At 37.3% G+C, this 17,671-nt stretch overlaps 1 protein-coding gene across 1 annotated transcript; it reads left to right on the top strand.

Moving 5' to 3' along the window:
• The first annotated feature begins 9,838 nt into the window (after positions 1-9,838).
• LOC136850805 (uncharacterized) lies at positions 9,839-13,433 on the top strand. Its single transcript, XM_067124818.1, has 2 exons — positions 9,839-10,034; positions 10,703-13,433. The coding sequence occupies exon 2, from the start codon at positions 10,719-10,721 to the stop codon at positions 11,133-11,135; it is 417 nt and encodes a 138-aa protein (XP_066980919.1). The 5' UTR covers positions 9,839-10,034; positions 10,703-10,718; the 3' UTR covers positions 11,136-13,433.
• Positions 13,434-17,671: the final 4,238 nt, after the last annotated feature.

Below are 17,671 nucleotides of genomic sequence, written 5' to 3'. Positions count from 1 at the left end.
ACTAATTACAGGGGCACCACATTACAACTGGCTGGATAATTCCCCGAAACCTTAGGTTAAGGGTGGCATAAGTTCTTACCAGGATACATAATAATTAACCCCACCTAACCTAACCTAGGGTGCTGCGTCCCACCTGGTTGGGGACAGTCCCCTTGGCCTTGAATAAAAAATGAGGTAGTGGTAGTTTCATGAATACTTAAGGACGTCAACTACAATAGGCCTAACCTACAAAACGCATACATCCGCTAGGCAAACGTAGCAATAAAATATGACCGGGCAATTTTTCCAGAGATCCCAGCATAAATATTGGTTTGAAAGAAACAAATACCGTATGACTTAGCAAATATTGTAAAAAATGTAAATCATGCACAATGCCTAGTCCTATCCTACATGAGGCGAATATGATTTTTAGACTTACCGTGTCAATTCAGTCCAGAGTGTTTTTTTTCTGACGGTCCCGGTCTCTTGGAGTAGTCCTTTAATCAGTCTTATTTCTCTCGTCCTTTTATCAGTCTTATTAATATAAGGATTACCCAAAAACAGTTTCTGGTTCTCCATACTCAAGAATAAGTAGTAGGTCTACAGTATGCATGCTTATCGGGTCTTCTCTCATCAAATGAGGGCAATTTCTCAACCCTTTAAAGTTAATTAGGTTACGCATTACCTAGAGTTTTACAGTATCGTCTTCTGCAGTCATTCTTCCTGCAATATGGAGCGATATTTCTGCTAAATTTCCTCCCTAGGAAATGCACACGAGTTTATGTAAACAAACCATTTTTTCTGAAGTGAGAAACGTTACGTAACAACGGTATTGAGCGGTCACGTGACTGGTGTGTGTGTGTGTGTGTGTGTGTGTGTGTGTGTGTGTGTAAACTACGGTAATTTTGATTGCAGTACCTTCTATGTAGAGACAGTGGAGTTATCTCCCTGTTTCTAAATTCAGCTATTAAAGACTGTATTTATCAGACGATTGCCTGTTTTCAAAGATTTAGCTTTAAAAGCCTTTGGCCTATACGCTCTAGGCCTATCCCATGATAACACTGGTAACTATTGTTTTAAAACATACTAATTATAATAATCAGTGGAATAATACTTAATACAACGTACATAATGGAATAATTAGGCAGCAACCCGTACGGATAACCTAAGGTGTGAGAAACAGCGCGTGCTTCCCACTAGATTGATTTGTTCTGAAATCGCGTTATTATTATTATTATTATTATTATTATTATTATTATTATTATTATTATTATTATTATTATTATTATTAGAGTTTAATTATATCACTGAATCTTTTCTAGGCTTTAATGGTTAGCTAAAGAGAAGCGATATATAATTACGAGATGAATAAATCACATGAACACAGTACGTGGTCTCTTAACCCTAAATACAGTAAACACTAAAAATCCGGAATATTCTCAGCAGAACTAGAATCTAGAATTCTTGTCACAATAACAAGTAACAAAGACGCAGCTAAATCTAAATTTTACATTTTTCCCCGAATTCAAAACGAGACAAACAGACAATAAACATCTCGATATGGCTAGCGAGATATGCATAAGTAAGTTCAGAGAGAGAGAGAGGGAGACCTAGGCTGACTTGTTTACGCCGGTTAAGAGATGGAACTTAGAAGATCAGTTTGGCTTGATCTTTCTCGAAGTTTGCGTCATATTGCCTTATGTGATCTTGAATGGGTTTTTAGCTCGGTGTTCGTTGATTGCTACATAAGCAGGGACACATACACGGAGAGACAGAAGGGTTTAGTTCGTGGGCTGGTTCTGGAATGTTCTACGTTGTCTTCCTCTCGTTATAGTACTAGGCTCAGGGTCCTTTGTGTATATATTTCTATTCACAAGGATCAATAAACAATTATTTATCTATATATGTTATTATTACTATGGTTAATACAAAATAATAAGCTCGGGTTTTTCTGTTTGCAAATTATTTTTAAACATGAAGTATGAATAGCCATATCATCTGCCTCTTTTTGGACTCAAGAGTTTGTAGTACCATATCAAACTCGGTTAGCGTCTTGATGTAGTGTTTCTCCCAGTTCCACCGTTAGATCCTTTATTTTCTGTATCTCTTTATCTTGCTGTCCAACCACTCCAGCTCCCTCTTTTCATTGTCTTGAGTGTTGAATAGCCGAAAGTGCCTCAGCGTTTGGCTTGACGGCCTAAAATTTCGTAGGTCTATCGATCAATCCAAACAGGTACTCGGTTATACGGAAGTGGTTTGTATATATCGACACAATATTTTGTAAGAGATGCTTCACTTTCTAAGACCAATAACTCAGTCTACCCATTTCTTAAGAAAGTCCTTGGGATTCATTACGAAAGGACATATATACATCAGTGAACTAAATGATGGTCGACATTCACCAGAATGCCTCCGAATTCATTGAAATTCAGAGCTTGAAACGAATTATGGGAACAATGGTAGAATTCACAAGAGATTTTTTTATCTTTTTTATTTTTCTTGGCACATCGTTAGCCTAAGGAATATTCGCTTAAATTTCGTGGACTTATTTACAACTGAGAATATACGGAAGTGATTGTAATAGTAGACAGCGAGAAGCGAGAGAGAGAGAGAGAGAGAGAGAGAGAGAGAGAGAGAGAGAGAGAGAGAGAGAGAGAGAGAGAGAGAATGTCATATTGTAAGTCATGTTTCCCGTAAGATACCGAAAGTGCGGAAGTTACTGTAAAGTAATCTTTATGAGAGAGAGAGAGAGAGAGAGAGAGAGAGAGAGAGAGAGAGAGAGAGAGAGAGGATGTCATACTGTAAGTCATGTTTCCCGTAAGATACCGAAAGTGCGGAAGTGACTGTAAAGTAATCTTTAAGAGAGAGAGAGAGAGAGAGAGAGAGAGAGAGAACTGTAAAGTCATGTTTTATCGTAGCATACCAAAGTGCTATGACCCTTTTCTAAAAATGCAAAAGATGATATTTATAAAATGAAGCCGTTATATCTTGCGTAACCGCAACTTAATAAATAATAATAATAATAATAATAATAATAATAATAATAATAATAATAATAAAATCCGTTTCCCTGGGGAAGAAGTTTCATGATTATCAAAACGACCACAATCGAGCATGGAGGAATGAGCGGGTGAAGTCTTTGACCGATTATAAAGAAAACAGTTTACATTAAAGATATTGGTGGAAAAAATTCACTGAATAATAATAATAATAATAATAATAATAATAATAATAATAATAATAATAATAATAATATTATTATTATTATTATTATTATTATTATTATTATTATTATTATTATTATTATTATTATTAAACATATACATACACTTCTTTCCCTTATATAAATAGGCGTCGAAAGGTGCTAACCTTCCGGCTCTCAGCAAGTCTTGGGGTGAAGCTGCTAGCCCCATGACCATTTTGCAATCATCTACCTTCCGGGTACAATAAATCCGCTGATTAGGTCAACAAGGTCACAGTACGTTTGTTAATAGGAATGGAATGGAATGGATGATAGAGTTTAGGCCAAAGTCCAAGCACTGGGACCTATGAGGTCATTCAGCGCTGGAACAGAAATTAAGAGTAGGTAGGTCTGAAAGGTGTAACAGGAGGCAAACCTCGCAGTTGGACTGGGAAACAACTGTTAAGCGAGGGGATAATATGGATGGGGGTACAGTAAAATGATTAATAATAGAGCGTATGTTTAATTATCATATTCATTTTGCACGTTATATAATATTATATAGAATAATTAATAAAGAGAGAGAGAGAGAGAGAGAGAGAGAGAGAGAGGAACTAATGAAGGTCTGTAAGAGCTTCTCAAGAATAATAAATAAAATCTAAAACCGAATTACGAGAGGATTTGTAATTTCCTAGAGTCCTTCACCGTGACGTCACAGCTCCCCTCAATACGGCGGCGCCTCCGTCGGCGTCTCCTTCAGGGTAATTACGTCCAGGAATGGGTTCGTACCATCCTGGAGGGAGGAACCTGGCGCCGGAATCCTTCGTCGGTATCCGACTTACGAAATGAAGAAGCGTTTTTTTATTTTCTTTTTCCTTTTTTGTAATTTTATCTAGTTATTTCCGTCGAGATTAAAAATGTAAGTCTTCGTTACGCGTACATTTCCTTTATGGTTTGACCCTAAGTAGGTCTACTAGCGTCTCTGGGCCTGTAAGGCAAAAATATAATTTCTGTTGTTGTTATTGTTGTAGTTGTAAGGTTGCCTATTAAGCGAAAGATTGTTTTTATATAGTTACTGTTGGTGTTGTAGGCGTAAGCAAGGTCTATATATAGACCTTAGGGGTAAGATTATGACAAATCTAGTTCAGTTAGTGAAACGTGAGCATTTCCTGTACAGCTGGACCCCTGGTCGGTCTAGCGTCTAGGCCTATAAAGCTAAAATACTATTTCTGTCGTTGTTACTGTTGTTGTAGCTTTAAGGGCTATGATAAATCTATTCCACCTAGTGAAAAGTGAACATTTCCCGTACAACTTGACCCCTCGTCGGTCTACTAGCGTCTAGGCATATAGCGCAAAAATATTATTTCTGTTATTGTTGTTGCAGGTGTAAGGTTGTGATAAATCTAATCTAACTTGCGAAGGGAAGTTTAAATTCATCACGGTTTTAGCAGAACTCTTAACGCAATGAAAATGCAACTGCCATCTCAGTGAGATGATTTTATATGATTTTGTAAAAGGCTGCAATAAGCATGACTTCATTTCCCAGCTCATCCCTCTTTTGCTTTATTTAGAAATGAAGAGGCCTTCGCTGAACAATATGGTAATTCCATATCTCTCTCCCTCTATCTCTCTCTCGAGTGTCATATCCTCAGCCGATAAGAAAAAGAGACGTCTTTGTCGATCACGATACGAAATTAGAAACGCTTCTTGGAATATACCGGTGTTTCCGATACCTGGGTTCTCAGGAGGGGAGCGGAAGAGTTGGTTACCGCTACATATTTCATTTAATAAGATTATAGTCTACGTTATTTTGCGTTCGATTGGTCGCGTAAATAAGTTGCAAATAATTCTTTCTTTAATGTCTGTTCAATGTTTACTGCAAAATAGTGCCAAAGCATGAAAATGGCGAGAAATTAATTAAATAATCGCGATGTGGCAACGTTACCTGCTTGCCCTTATCGGGCGAAAATGATGCTCAACCATTCTCTTTACAAAAGAGATGAGGCGCCTTCGCCTTTCACTTAGACCCTGACGAAAGCGCGCGCACAAACAAACACACACACACACACCCTTCAACCCCCCTATTTTTTATACTAATCAACGTAAAAGTCTCGTAAAAGTAAACGGAAAAACCACCGACTTACATGAAACCACTAGACCAACGTATCAAATCGGCTCGAGCCGTTTAAAACGAAACAAAATGAAACAACGTTGTTCGGCCGTTCTGGTCAATCTGGCGCCTCGGATGCAAATCTGGTACGATCCCAGACTACCTCCCTCACGTGGGTCTGTCCGTTTCATTTTTGTTTGTACGTGCGACTTTTGCGACTACCTTGACATTAACGAGGTCCGATGGATGTCGCCTTGGCTTTCAGTCAGAGGTGTGTAAACACACATTACGGGCTTTGTTTTTGTCAAAGGTTTGTGTAAGCACACATTATGGAGCCTTGTTATTGTTTATCGACATTGATAGTCCATTGTTTTTTCCCTGCATGAGCTATAGACTTATTTTATGGTGTTCTGCGATTAGGTTATTTAGACCTAGGTAACAGAAATAGTTTGATATTCTTGGCTCTCGAGTTGTAGTGGTTACAAAACACCAAAATTTATATATATATATATATATATATATATATATATATATATATATATATATATATATATATATATATATATATATATATCCATATGGTTATGTAAATATAAAAAATATTTAGTCCTAATACATTTTTAAGCCTAAAAAGGACATAAAACGCAACGCTTTTACATCACCCCACAGTCCAACACGACTTATATGCTCTTTCCGCGGCATTTTCAAGATTCCAAAATGCAAATCATTAAGCAGAACCACGACAGTTTAAAATAAAAAAAAGAGAAGCAACGACGCCCGTATAAGGCCAAACTCAACCCAACTTCCTCCGCGGGCTTCTTCCTAACCTCGTCAAATTGAAGAAACAAAATGACTCATCCGCGGCTGAGCGGGTTCTGTTGTACACACGACGTTTGGCGTGTCCAGTCTCAAGGTAACAGAGAGGCCGAGTCGTGCTTGCCCGCTCGATCTGTTTTATCACACATAAATCGCTGCTACAGGTCTTCCTACCGGCTAGTTTTTAGTTCTGAGTAGTTTTATCTCCGCTGTGAAACGGTCCTGGGACGACACGTTATGTATAATAGATGACGCTGTGATTTAGGCGCATAAGCGAATTTGAAAGAGACGGTTGCGTTCTCTGCGACTAAAAACATGTTTTTCTTTCATGCAACAATGAATGTTAACCTTCTCTCTCTCTCTCTCTCTCTCTCTCTCTCTCTCTCTCTCTCTCTCTCTCTCTGGCGCCAATAAACTGTAATAGTTTAGAAGGATTTCTAGGAATTGTTTTATTGCTGTCAGATTTCCTCCAACTTCCTCGTCTCCAGAGAGGGTGTGTTTATGATGGCGACCTCACCTGTTCCGCTCCTTAGGCCGACATTACTCGGCTTTCTCTTGCGTAACACAGGCAAAGATCCGCCATTTAAAGACGCGGAACTTGTCACTTTGCATGCAGACGAGACAATCGTATAAACACGTGGACAGATAAAACTTACTCGTATTTATATATTTATATATATACTGTACTATATATAAGTGTGTGGCTTTGACAGTGTGCTTGTGAGCACGTGTGTACTATAGAAGTACGTGTCTGTCCGTGGGTTTAAGAGATCTACGAGCTTTAGTACACAGTACCCACAGAATACAAAATGTACATAGATACGAAATACATACATAAATATACCTCGTATTTATAAATTTATGTACAAAACTAACCACAGAATCTATACACTCATCTAAATTATGATAAAACAAATTAACAAAGATTTTCCTCAATTACAGACAGTTTCAATTTAGGCCTATATTTTTAGAACCATTTCTTCTTATACTGACCCTGACTTAGAACAAAGAGATATACAGTAGAAAGTAAAGCAGTATAAATTAAAGATAATTAGGCTGAGAGAGAGAGAGAGAGAGAGAGAGAGAGAGAGAGAGAGAGAGAGAGAGAGAGAGAGAGAGAGAGAGGGAGCGTTCCTTAGGGTAATGTCACCATTATCTCAGAGGCAGGGCCTACTACCTTGTCAGTCTGTATGACGTCATTCGTAATGGGAAGAACCATAGGCCTAAATTGCGATCCTTTGGATAGAAGTATTAAGAGAATATCGAAAAAAATTATTGTGGTTTTTGGTATTTAGTTTATTGTTATATTTAGGTATTTAAAACTTTGTTTGGCAAAGTTAATTTCCTTTAAGGCAGGCCTGTCCCATATAAATTTTGCTGTCTTATTATGATATGATAATAATAATAATAATAATAATAATAATAATAATAATAATAATAATAATAATAATAATATCTACGGACCTCATCTTTACAGGAAGCTATGTTATCATCTAAATACGATTTTACACTTTTCTGTAGCTTTTGTAAAAATTAAATTAAATGTAACATTAGTTTCTAAAATTCATGCATAAATGGTGACTTTTAACATACATACATACATACATACATACATACATGCATACATACATACGTACATACATACACATACATAAATATATATACAGTGTATATATATATATATATATATATATATATATATATATATATATATATATATATATATATATATAGTGTAAAATAAAAATAATTATGCAAACCGTTAAAGCACTGACTTATGAATCAACTCTTTTCTCTGATAAGTAAAATCTAAAATGTATATGAAACTTTAAATTTAATTTCCAATTTGATTAACTAGATAATTTCATCAAGATTATATATTTCATCACAAAAAATAGACAATCTGTCATTTAAATGGTATATTATGTAGATCGAGTTAATGAAATTTACGTCAATTTAAACAGGAATTTTCGAGAAAAGTCTACGGGATGTGCACGCATGATTTAACTTATTAACCTGCCCTGATAACCTTTCTCATTTATTTTTTCTAATATTATGTCCTTTTTTCTAATAGATTCCTCTGTATTAGTTTTATAAGGCTTTCATTAGGTCGCTATTACTTATATTTATCTATGTAAATTGATGATGTAAGCAGAATAAGAATATTTATTATTTACTCTATAACTAATTTTATTGCAAGTTCTGCTTTTATTTTGACACAGTTTAGTATGAATGTCATTTTTACGGAAAATGTCTTAATAATCAAAAGTTATCTATTAAAACTAAAAATATATAAGTGGTACTAATAAACAAGTCATGATTAAACTGAGGCAAAACATGAATGAAATGACAAAAGCAAAATAAATAAAGATATCGAAAAAGTATTTATGATTATTATTCAGAAGACGAACCCTATTCATATCGACCAAGCCCACAGGGGCCACTGACTTGAAATTCAAGCTTCCAAAGAATAAGGCGTTCATTTGAGAGAAGTTACAGAAGATAATAGGAAATATAGAAAGAAGAGATCAGTTATTGAGAAAGAAAAAGAAAAATTAATAAACTATTAGATAAAAATATAAATAAGTGAGTAAACGTGGAATAAAGAGAAAAAAATGCAGTCTGATGACTGAAAAATTGTGCAATGATGGAACTGGCTTTTTCTCAACCGGCTCTTGACATCATCCCCACAGAGAGAACAGTTTGAAAAAAAATATATAAAAAAAATCTCTTAAAGAAATCTTTATTATCCCTTACAACAATCTTTCTAACCCACCTGCACACTGACTTTACAACCAAGGAAGAAGGGGGGGTGGTTGGGGGAATGTTTGCACGACCAAGGTAGGAGGGGCGGGGTGTGAGGGAAGGTTTGCACGACGCTAATAAGCAAATAATGCGAAAATGGTCTTCTGTGTTGTCACTTGAAACGCGAAAGGTCAATTGCAGTATCTCTTGGAAACAGAGTAAAGAGAGAGAGAGAGAGAGAGAGAGAGAGAGAGAGAGAGAGAGAGAGAGAGAGATCATTTTGATTTTTCGCTGCATTGCGTGTGGCCTTTGTCGAGACGCGATTTCACGGCATAAATGTTCTTGTGATATGGTGTTTGTGGTGTTTCTTGATTAACTTGAATAAACAGGGCATTCTCTCTCTCTCTCTCTCTCTCTCTCTCTCTCTCTCTCTCTCTCTCTCTCTCTCTCTCTCTCTCTCTCTCTCTTCTGCTTTTTGGTGTCATGTCATATTCCGAGTTTCTGATATAAGATATAGGTCTAGGTATTGTGTTTGAACCGATTTGCTAATTGGTAGATATGGATCTCCAGATGCTGCGTTCATATAAGTTTGTCAATACATCTCTTTCTGTTTATCTGCATCTCCTTGCGTCGTTGACCAATGATTTCTGTGACGCCTGTTTTGATATCAAGTAAATCACTCAATCAATCGATCACTTTCTTTGTTATGCAGTTTTTAAAAGTTAAACAGCAAGTAGGCCTAGTTCGTCGCTTAAGCAACAGTTCAAAAGGACAGTCCTCCCTAATACACTGACACATACATCACACTATTTCACAACTTTGAGTTTTTTATACAATTTAGAATTCCAAGAACAACATCAGCTTATGGCATGACAGAGAGAGAGAGAGAGAGAGAGAGAGAGAGAGAGAGAGAGAGAGAGAGAGAGAGAGAGGGTAGTCTCCGCCCCATTTGGCAAGCCCCGCCCCCTTTGCACCGACTTGTATATAAGCTCGCGGAGCGATTCGGTGTCAGAATCCGCCAAGATAAGCCAGGGTGTAAACCTACAGTGATCGTGGTGTTTATAACTTAACGGACTTTAGCCGAGAGCCATATAAGGCCAAGTGGTTTTTTTTTGTATTCTTTCTTTCGGAAACTTGTATTGTGAAGGCCTTGATATATCAGTGACCTTGCAAGGATATCCAAGCGTTCGTTCGTACAAATAAGTAAGTAGTGAGTTTTTCCTTTTCGTGTGGATTGTACTTGAAAGTAAAATGGAGCGATTATAGACTTAATTTTTCTTAAAAATGGTGATTTTTTCAATTTTGTGGTTTTAATATTATAAAGGTCACAGTATCTGTACTAATGATGTTTAACTTGGTTTTATTATTCAATTCAAGGTAAAATTTATTAATTTCAAGGTAAAATTGGTCCTGGATTATAATCATTCATTTTGAGATGTATTCGCTCATAAACGCATATTTTTTTTACTTACCATTTCCACTCTTTCTTGAAAGACAGAAACAACCTATATTTATTGAGTAGTCTGTGAAAAGAATAATCAGAGAAGAAAGAAATTATCTGAAAAGAAAATCTGCTCTGTTAACAAGTAGTGATTTTCGTGTTTGACAGCTGCCAATCAAGTTCAAATCCTCTCTCTCTCTCTCTCTCTCTCTCTCTCTCTCTCTCTCTCTCTCTCTCTCTCTCTCTCTCTCTTATGATACTTAGTAAATGCACAGTTCTGTAGGCTTACAGTATAATGGGTACTGAAATTTAACTAATTTTTTTTAACCATTCAATACTGACATGAACTGTGAGGTCATGGCATAATCTGACCCGAGAATGATAACTTTTTTTGTACCGCTATGTTAACTTCGTTCTCTCCTTGTTCCAGGTCGAGAACCTCGTCTATGGGTAATACGGTTCAGAAGTTGCGAACTCGTCTAGTGATGGAGAGGGCACAAGCCGCTGCAGTAGCTGCAGGCCACCACGGCCTAGTCCCGTCGCAATCCGTCTTCTATCCAGAACGCAGCCGAAGCCCCGACGGACGCAAGTCCTCCACGGGCTCCTCCAGCGACGCCTCTTGGACCAGCGCCCAGGACGACCCCTTGGACGCTGCCCTGCAGTCTCTGGACGACCTGCACGACCCCGACGGTGCGCTGAGCGACCTGCTCGCCCGCACGGGAGAGGACGACTTCATGAAGGCCGTCTTGTCCTTCTGCTCCTACATGGACGGCAGGATGGACACCCTCGACAACTCCAAGATCTACGACGAGTTCCGTTCGTACACGATGATGGCCGAGCCGGCCAAGGTGGAAGTCGCTTGAGAGGGAAAGTAGCAGTTGTCGTGTTCAGCGCTTTCTATATATTTATCTACAAGCTTGGAAGAGCACGAGAGAAGAAGAAGAATCGCCGACGCCCCCCGCCCGCGGTTCTCTGGAAGTAGCAGTGCCCTTCCTTGTATCAATAGTCGTCGTTGTCGCCCCCGCCCCTTTCCAGCGTCCGTTACACAGAGTATCGTGGAAGCAGGACGCAACTTGGTGAAGAAACGAGTCACCGGAAGTGGAAAAAAGGATTGCCTCGGTCGCTCACCCGCCCGCAAGATTGTCTTTCGATCAGGACAAGCTCGCCCAACCGTCCACTCTTCTCCCCACCCCCCTCTCCCACCCATCCCACCCACCACCAATCGTGCAAGACTTCCCTCCCTCCCGACCAACCAACCGACTAAACCAAACGCCTCGCGTGTCCTGCCAACGGAACAACCGCACCAACACGCACACGAAGGCATGCGGCCATTCCGTGTGTACATCTCGATGCTTCGTTGTCACAGACGCACGCACACACACACATGGATGGTCGCTGCCGTCATGCTTGATGAGGCTGCAGCAACAGGTCGCAGCCACCCCTCTCGCGGGATCTCGTGACCACAGCGTGTTCATGAGATCATCCCAACCACAAGTACTACTAACGTTCTGCTTCCTATGATTCCCCCGTTAGTCGAAGACAAAAGTCTTCTTGTTAGGGAAGGAATCTCATCTTCGAGAAGATGAAGAAGAAGGAAGAGGAGGAGGAGGAGAGGACGAAGAAATGTGGGCAAAGGAAGTCTGGTGCTGATGTCTGGACAGCCAGGCGCCTGTCCACTGCCATCATTAATAGCCCCCACTGAGAGAGAGAGAAAGAGAGATTGGGAGAGAGGGACACCATCTTTGGCGCCTCTATCTCTCTCTCTTCCGCATGGAAATGCCAAAGAAGGGGCTAGAGAGGAGAGAGAGGGAGTACTTCTTTCTGAAGGATGAGTCACCCCAGCTAGCACTGGACCTTTCACTTGCAACGCAATCGTTTATTTGATGAGGAAAACAAAGGAGTGATGTTGATGATAATGTTCCTTTCCCTTTTTGTAGAGTTGGTAAAAGCCTTGTAAAATTTTCAACTTCCGTCGACTCTTAGCTTTAAAAATGATGAGGATAATATTATCATCTGGAGGGTATTCCTCAGAGAGACTGAATGGATGAATATTATGTTTGATCAAAACTTTCAGAATTCAAATTTAAATGTTTACAAATTCAGATCCGATTGTAAGTCTGAATGAAGGCTCATTCAATATCCCACTTGTACTATTTCTATTTACTTCTATTTTCGTTTAAATTGAAGCTACTGTTGTATTTTGTAAATGCTTAGTCTTAAGAGTCGCTACAGATCTCTATATTCGGTAAGCCTTAAAGGCTGTTGCTTTGTTGTCACTGAGGAAAAACAGGATTTTGTTTTTTTAAATGTGCCAAATGTGCGAATCTAGCGTTGCCATTAACTAAAAATTGCAATTACAGAGGGAAAAAAATGTATTTTAGCCATTGAGGCATTTTAAATCTTCGGAAAAAAAGTACATTTGATGTCAAAATTAACGCATCTTTCCAAGAACTGTAAATTGGTATTGTTTCTTAAGTTTTAATGGCAATATCAAGGCTACAGTTTAGCCCAAAATCCCTATCTTTACAGAAACTAAATTGGTACTGTTTCTCATTTTTTAATGGCAATGTCTATTAACTTCTATTTACGAAGCTATTACTCCTCTGTTCGTACGCTTATAACAGAGGGAGAAAATAGATGAAAAATACTGTGATAAACATGAATGTGTTTTGGCTACTGCGTACCTTCACATCTTGAGTGTTGCATTGTTTATGGAGAATTTGAAGGTGTTGCAAAGTCTAAGTTGCTGCCGAAACACATGAATATGTATATATATACATATATATATATATTAATGCCCATTTTGAAGGTTAATTCAAATACTGATCATTTTTCTATTTTGAAAGTTAATGAACAAATTTTTCTATATACTTTTTTAATATCGATACGAAATTTACATTTTGGTTCAACAGCAAATTCAGATAATCATTAATCATTATCTTTTCATTTATTTAATTTCATTGTATTTATTATGACCTAATTTGCAAAACACAAAAAGCTATATTGTGATGAAAAATATCGTAAAAAAAATTCTATTTATGGTATATGCAATTTGTCATGACTTTTTCTGATGTCAATATATGTAAGTTTATTGTTCCCAAAGACAATTTGTTTTGTATAAAGACTGTTGTATTTATATTAAATCTTATTTTTCTATCGTACAATTATGTTTTCTTTGATGAAATATCCTATACCAGAACTAAACTGGTAGAAAATGAAGCCAGTTTCCTGAAGGGAGATGAGATTTTCGAAGGAAATATATATATATATATATATATATATATATATATATATATATATATATATATATATATATATATATATATATATATATATATATATATAATTGAGCAGAGTTTATTTTATGGAAACTTTGACACTGATATTAAATCACTAAAGACTAAGAAATAAAAAAAAACAGGATACATTTTAAGCAAAAAATGAATCCAATTGCAATGCGATAAAAAAAATTAAACTTACAAAACAGGAACCATTTGCAATTATACCCTGACAATGCTGATTCAAAGGTGAAGTCACTTTCCAGATACAAAACGCCGTAATCAGGGTACAGGATTTTGTATCCCAGCAATGATACGGCCAAGGTTTTGCTGCTAAGCAACTGCTGGAAGCACTCGGAGGGCAGAATTAATTGACCTTTTAATAAAAAGAAAAATAACGAAGAGGCAACTGGCTGGGGGACCGAATGCAGTTAGAGACCGCATATGTCTGCCAGGAGATGTGTTTCTTAGTCTATTACTAAAACTTAGTAAACCAAATTACTGGTGATGTTACTATTACCCATAGTACTACTCTATGCAAGTAGATCTATCAATAGTATTACTCGAAGCAAGTAGATATATCAATAGTACTACTCGAAGCAAGTAGATAGATCAGTAGTACTACTCAAAGCGAGTACATATATCAATAGTACTACTCAAAGCAAGTAGATATACCAATAATACTACTCGAAGCGAGTAGATATATCAATAATACTACTCGAAGCAAGTAGGTAGATCAATAGTACTTCTCGAAGCGAGCACATATATCAATAGTACTACTCAAAGCAAGTAGATATATCAATAGTACTACTCGAAGCAAGTAGCTATAGCAATAGTACTACTCGAAGCAAGTAGATATATCAATAGTACTACTTGAAGCAAGTAGCTATATCAATTGTAGTACTCGAAGCAAGTAGATATATCAATAGTACTACTCGAAGCGAGTACATATATAGATAGTACTACTAGAAGCAAGTACAAATATGTTTGTGATAAAAGAGGTTATTTGGTTCAATCGCTAGTACTAACACTAATTCGGCTTTGATGTCAAAGTTAATTCTGTAAAATGGTGGTTTCTAGTCAGTATAGTTTCATTAGCAAATTTATTTTTTTAAATAAAATGCTCAGCTTTCGAACATATATATAAGCCGTGGAATCTTGGAGGAAAATCTAATTTTATTTTCTAAGATATTTACATCAGATACAATGAGCCTCAATTTTTATTAACTGACAAAATAGTTCTATATATATACATACATATATATACACAGTATATATATATATTATATAAATATATATTACAGAGAGAGAGAGAGAGAGAGAGAGAGAGAGAGAGAGAGAGAGAGAGAGAGAGAGAGAGAGGGTTGACTAGAATGTTGGAAGAAAGCCGAACAGGTTATCAACTTCCTCACCTATAGAAACCACACTATCGTAGGAAATTCCTTTCCTCTAAAATAAGAAGAAGGAGACGTTAGGAGATTCCTTTCCTTTAAAAGAGAGAGAATAAAAAAGAGAGAGAGAGACTGTACCGTTAAGAAGAAAAAGAAACAAAATCTTTATCTGAATGAAACAAACAATCTCGAATTCCGGAAGGAACCGACAGTTAGCTCCTCAATTTTATCGTGGGAAACTAGATATTAGCAGTTGCGTCGGCCGTTTGTTATTGTCGAGAAAGTGAAGCTCGGGCACCTTCTTGCCCTTATCGAGCACGTCTGTCCATTGGCACAGCCTGGTAGTACAAGTATCAGAGTCAAGACCAGAGTATACTCTGTACCAATCTCACGTGCCTGGAGTCCAGGACCAGGTGATAGTCCCAGAGACGCCTCAGAGGTGCCGACTGGCCGGCTGGCTGGCTGCAAAACCGACACATCAGCCTAAGACATCGGCCTAGCTCTTGGCTTGACCAGTAATATCTGCCTCTCAGATTCCAATCAGTGATACATCTTAATAATCCCGAGAACTGGTCGACGGATCTACGCCACGATTTTCTTAATGACGGCCCCTCTGGAGGACCGGAGAGTCGAACAATCCTGGAAAGGACATTGTGTTGTGGAAGTGGCGGGTCATGGCAGCCTCATGTCGCCGGAGTTGCCATATATGTGCAGGTGGTCGCCACTTCGCTCATGTTTTATGTATACGACAGACCTGTCACTGCAGCCCACAACAGATATATATACGGCCCCAGCATCTCCGAGCTGTGCTGGCGCCTGCTTCTTTTTATACATTCTCTATTTTCGAACTGGCTGGCTGGCGGCCGCATTGCTAATGCGGTAAAAGAAATTGAATCGTAAGCAGCGGCCATTCATTTTCCTCTGAACAAGTTGAGATCTGATACTGAACAGCACCGATAGTGTGTGTGTGTGTCCTTGCTCACTCGATTTCTGCATGAATAGAAGTTGCATGACGGTTCTCTCTCTCTCAAGAAAATACGATAAATTTTGAAGGGAAAGAAAGTTCCCGCCAACTGTTTGAGCGCCAAAGAGGTTGATATTAAAAGCAAAAACTTGAAGTCTGATTCTACCTGTTTTTCCTCCTCTAGGTTACTGAAAACGGGTACCTCGGTCACGTGACCTTACTTTCTCGGATTTTTTTACGTCACATAGGCGCAATGTTTTTTTATCATGGATTACCGTAACTACAAGATTCAAATTCAAATTACTTTCTTTTATCATCTGCCATTGTTCTAAGTGAACGATATATGTTATCTCACGTCAGAAGGACTAAATCAGAAGGGCTAAATAATTCATGTAGACTATGAATTTCCTAGGATAATGGTATAAATGTTCTAAATCGTTATTTACCAATGTTTCCTTATTATCATCACCACCACTATCATTATCTAGAAGTGATGTATAAATCTTTATATTTATCTAAGAATGTTTACTTCATTAGATAAAACAATCCATGTCTATCAAAAATGGCCCTACATGCCGATTGTAAATGGTTCATATCATTTACAGCTATCTTCCTTACGAACTATTTGTCTTAAATAGCTTATATCGTATGATGCTAATTCACTAAGGCATCCTCTCTCTCTCTCTCTCTCTCTCTCTCTCTCTCTCTCTCTCTCTCTCTCTCTCTCTCTCTCTCTCTATATATATATATATATATATATATATATATATATATATATATATATATATATATATATATATATATATATACACTATATGTATATACACTATATATATTATAGACTATACATATACAGTATATATAATATATATATATATATATATATATATATATATATATATATATATTATATATATATATATATATATACATACATATATACATATATATATATATACTGTATATAAACACCACACATCCTTATTTACAAACCTTCACTGTGTGCACAGCATCAGCTATATATCACATTACAAAAACCTGCAACACACTGCTCCGTAACATCTCTTCGTAAACGGCCCTAAATGGAAACTGATTTTGGAGTTCCCTTGGGTACTCTGCCTTCTTAATAAGGCACCGACTGTCAAACACAGCGGGCATCATCAGCAACCGCTTGCTGCTACCAACACAAGATGAATTCTAAGCAAAGCAAGGGCACGGAGAGAGAGAGAGAGAGAGAGAGAGAGAGAGAGAGAGAGAGAGAGAGAGAGAGGGGGTGTAATATGCGTAGTTCATGTGATGATGCTTGTGATCAGGTGCTTCCAGGAACAGACTGGAATTCTGCTTTCTGTGTTATTTTACCTGTTTGTACTATAATTCGATTATATCCAGGTTATAATTTTTAGTTCGGTATACATAGGATCCATAGCTTATACATTCCATATGTCAATAAACTGTAAGTTCACATTCATATTATCACGTTTCCTGATATAGATATTTTCTTATTTTTTTATTTAATTTGGTACTTCTACCCCACAGAGGGAAATATAGCTTACAGTGTGCCTTGTGCCGGCTTCTATAGACATTTCAAGTCACTTTATAGTTTCTTTAACTGTACGTTACTCAAATTTTAATTTATCATTGAAGAACATCATTTTCAGCCAGTCCAGAGAGAACTCAGAAAAGTGATTAATTTTCAAGTTACTGAAAAATAAATATGAATTCTATTTAGGGAAGACAGATTTCTTTGAAGTGGTTAAATACTAATT

This window comes from Macrobrachium rosenbergii, chromosome 22, assembly GCF_040412425.1.
Source record: "Macrobrachium rosenbergii isolate ZJJX-2024 chromosome 22, ASM4041242v1, whole genome shotgun sequence".
Lineage (NCBI taxonomy): Eukaryota > Metazoa > Arthropoda > Malacostraca > Decapoda > Palaemonidae > Macrobrachium > Macrobrachium rosenbergii.
This window is presented reverse-complemented; position numbering and strand designations above follow the sequence as displayed.

Bases quoted from the DNA above. Each gene is read 5' to 3' on its own strand.
- LOC136850805 (XM_067124818.1), top strand. From the start codon at position 10,719: ATGGGTAATACGGTTCAGAAGTTGCGAACTCGTCTAGTGATGGAGAGG.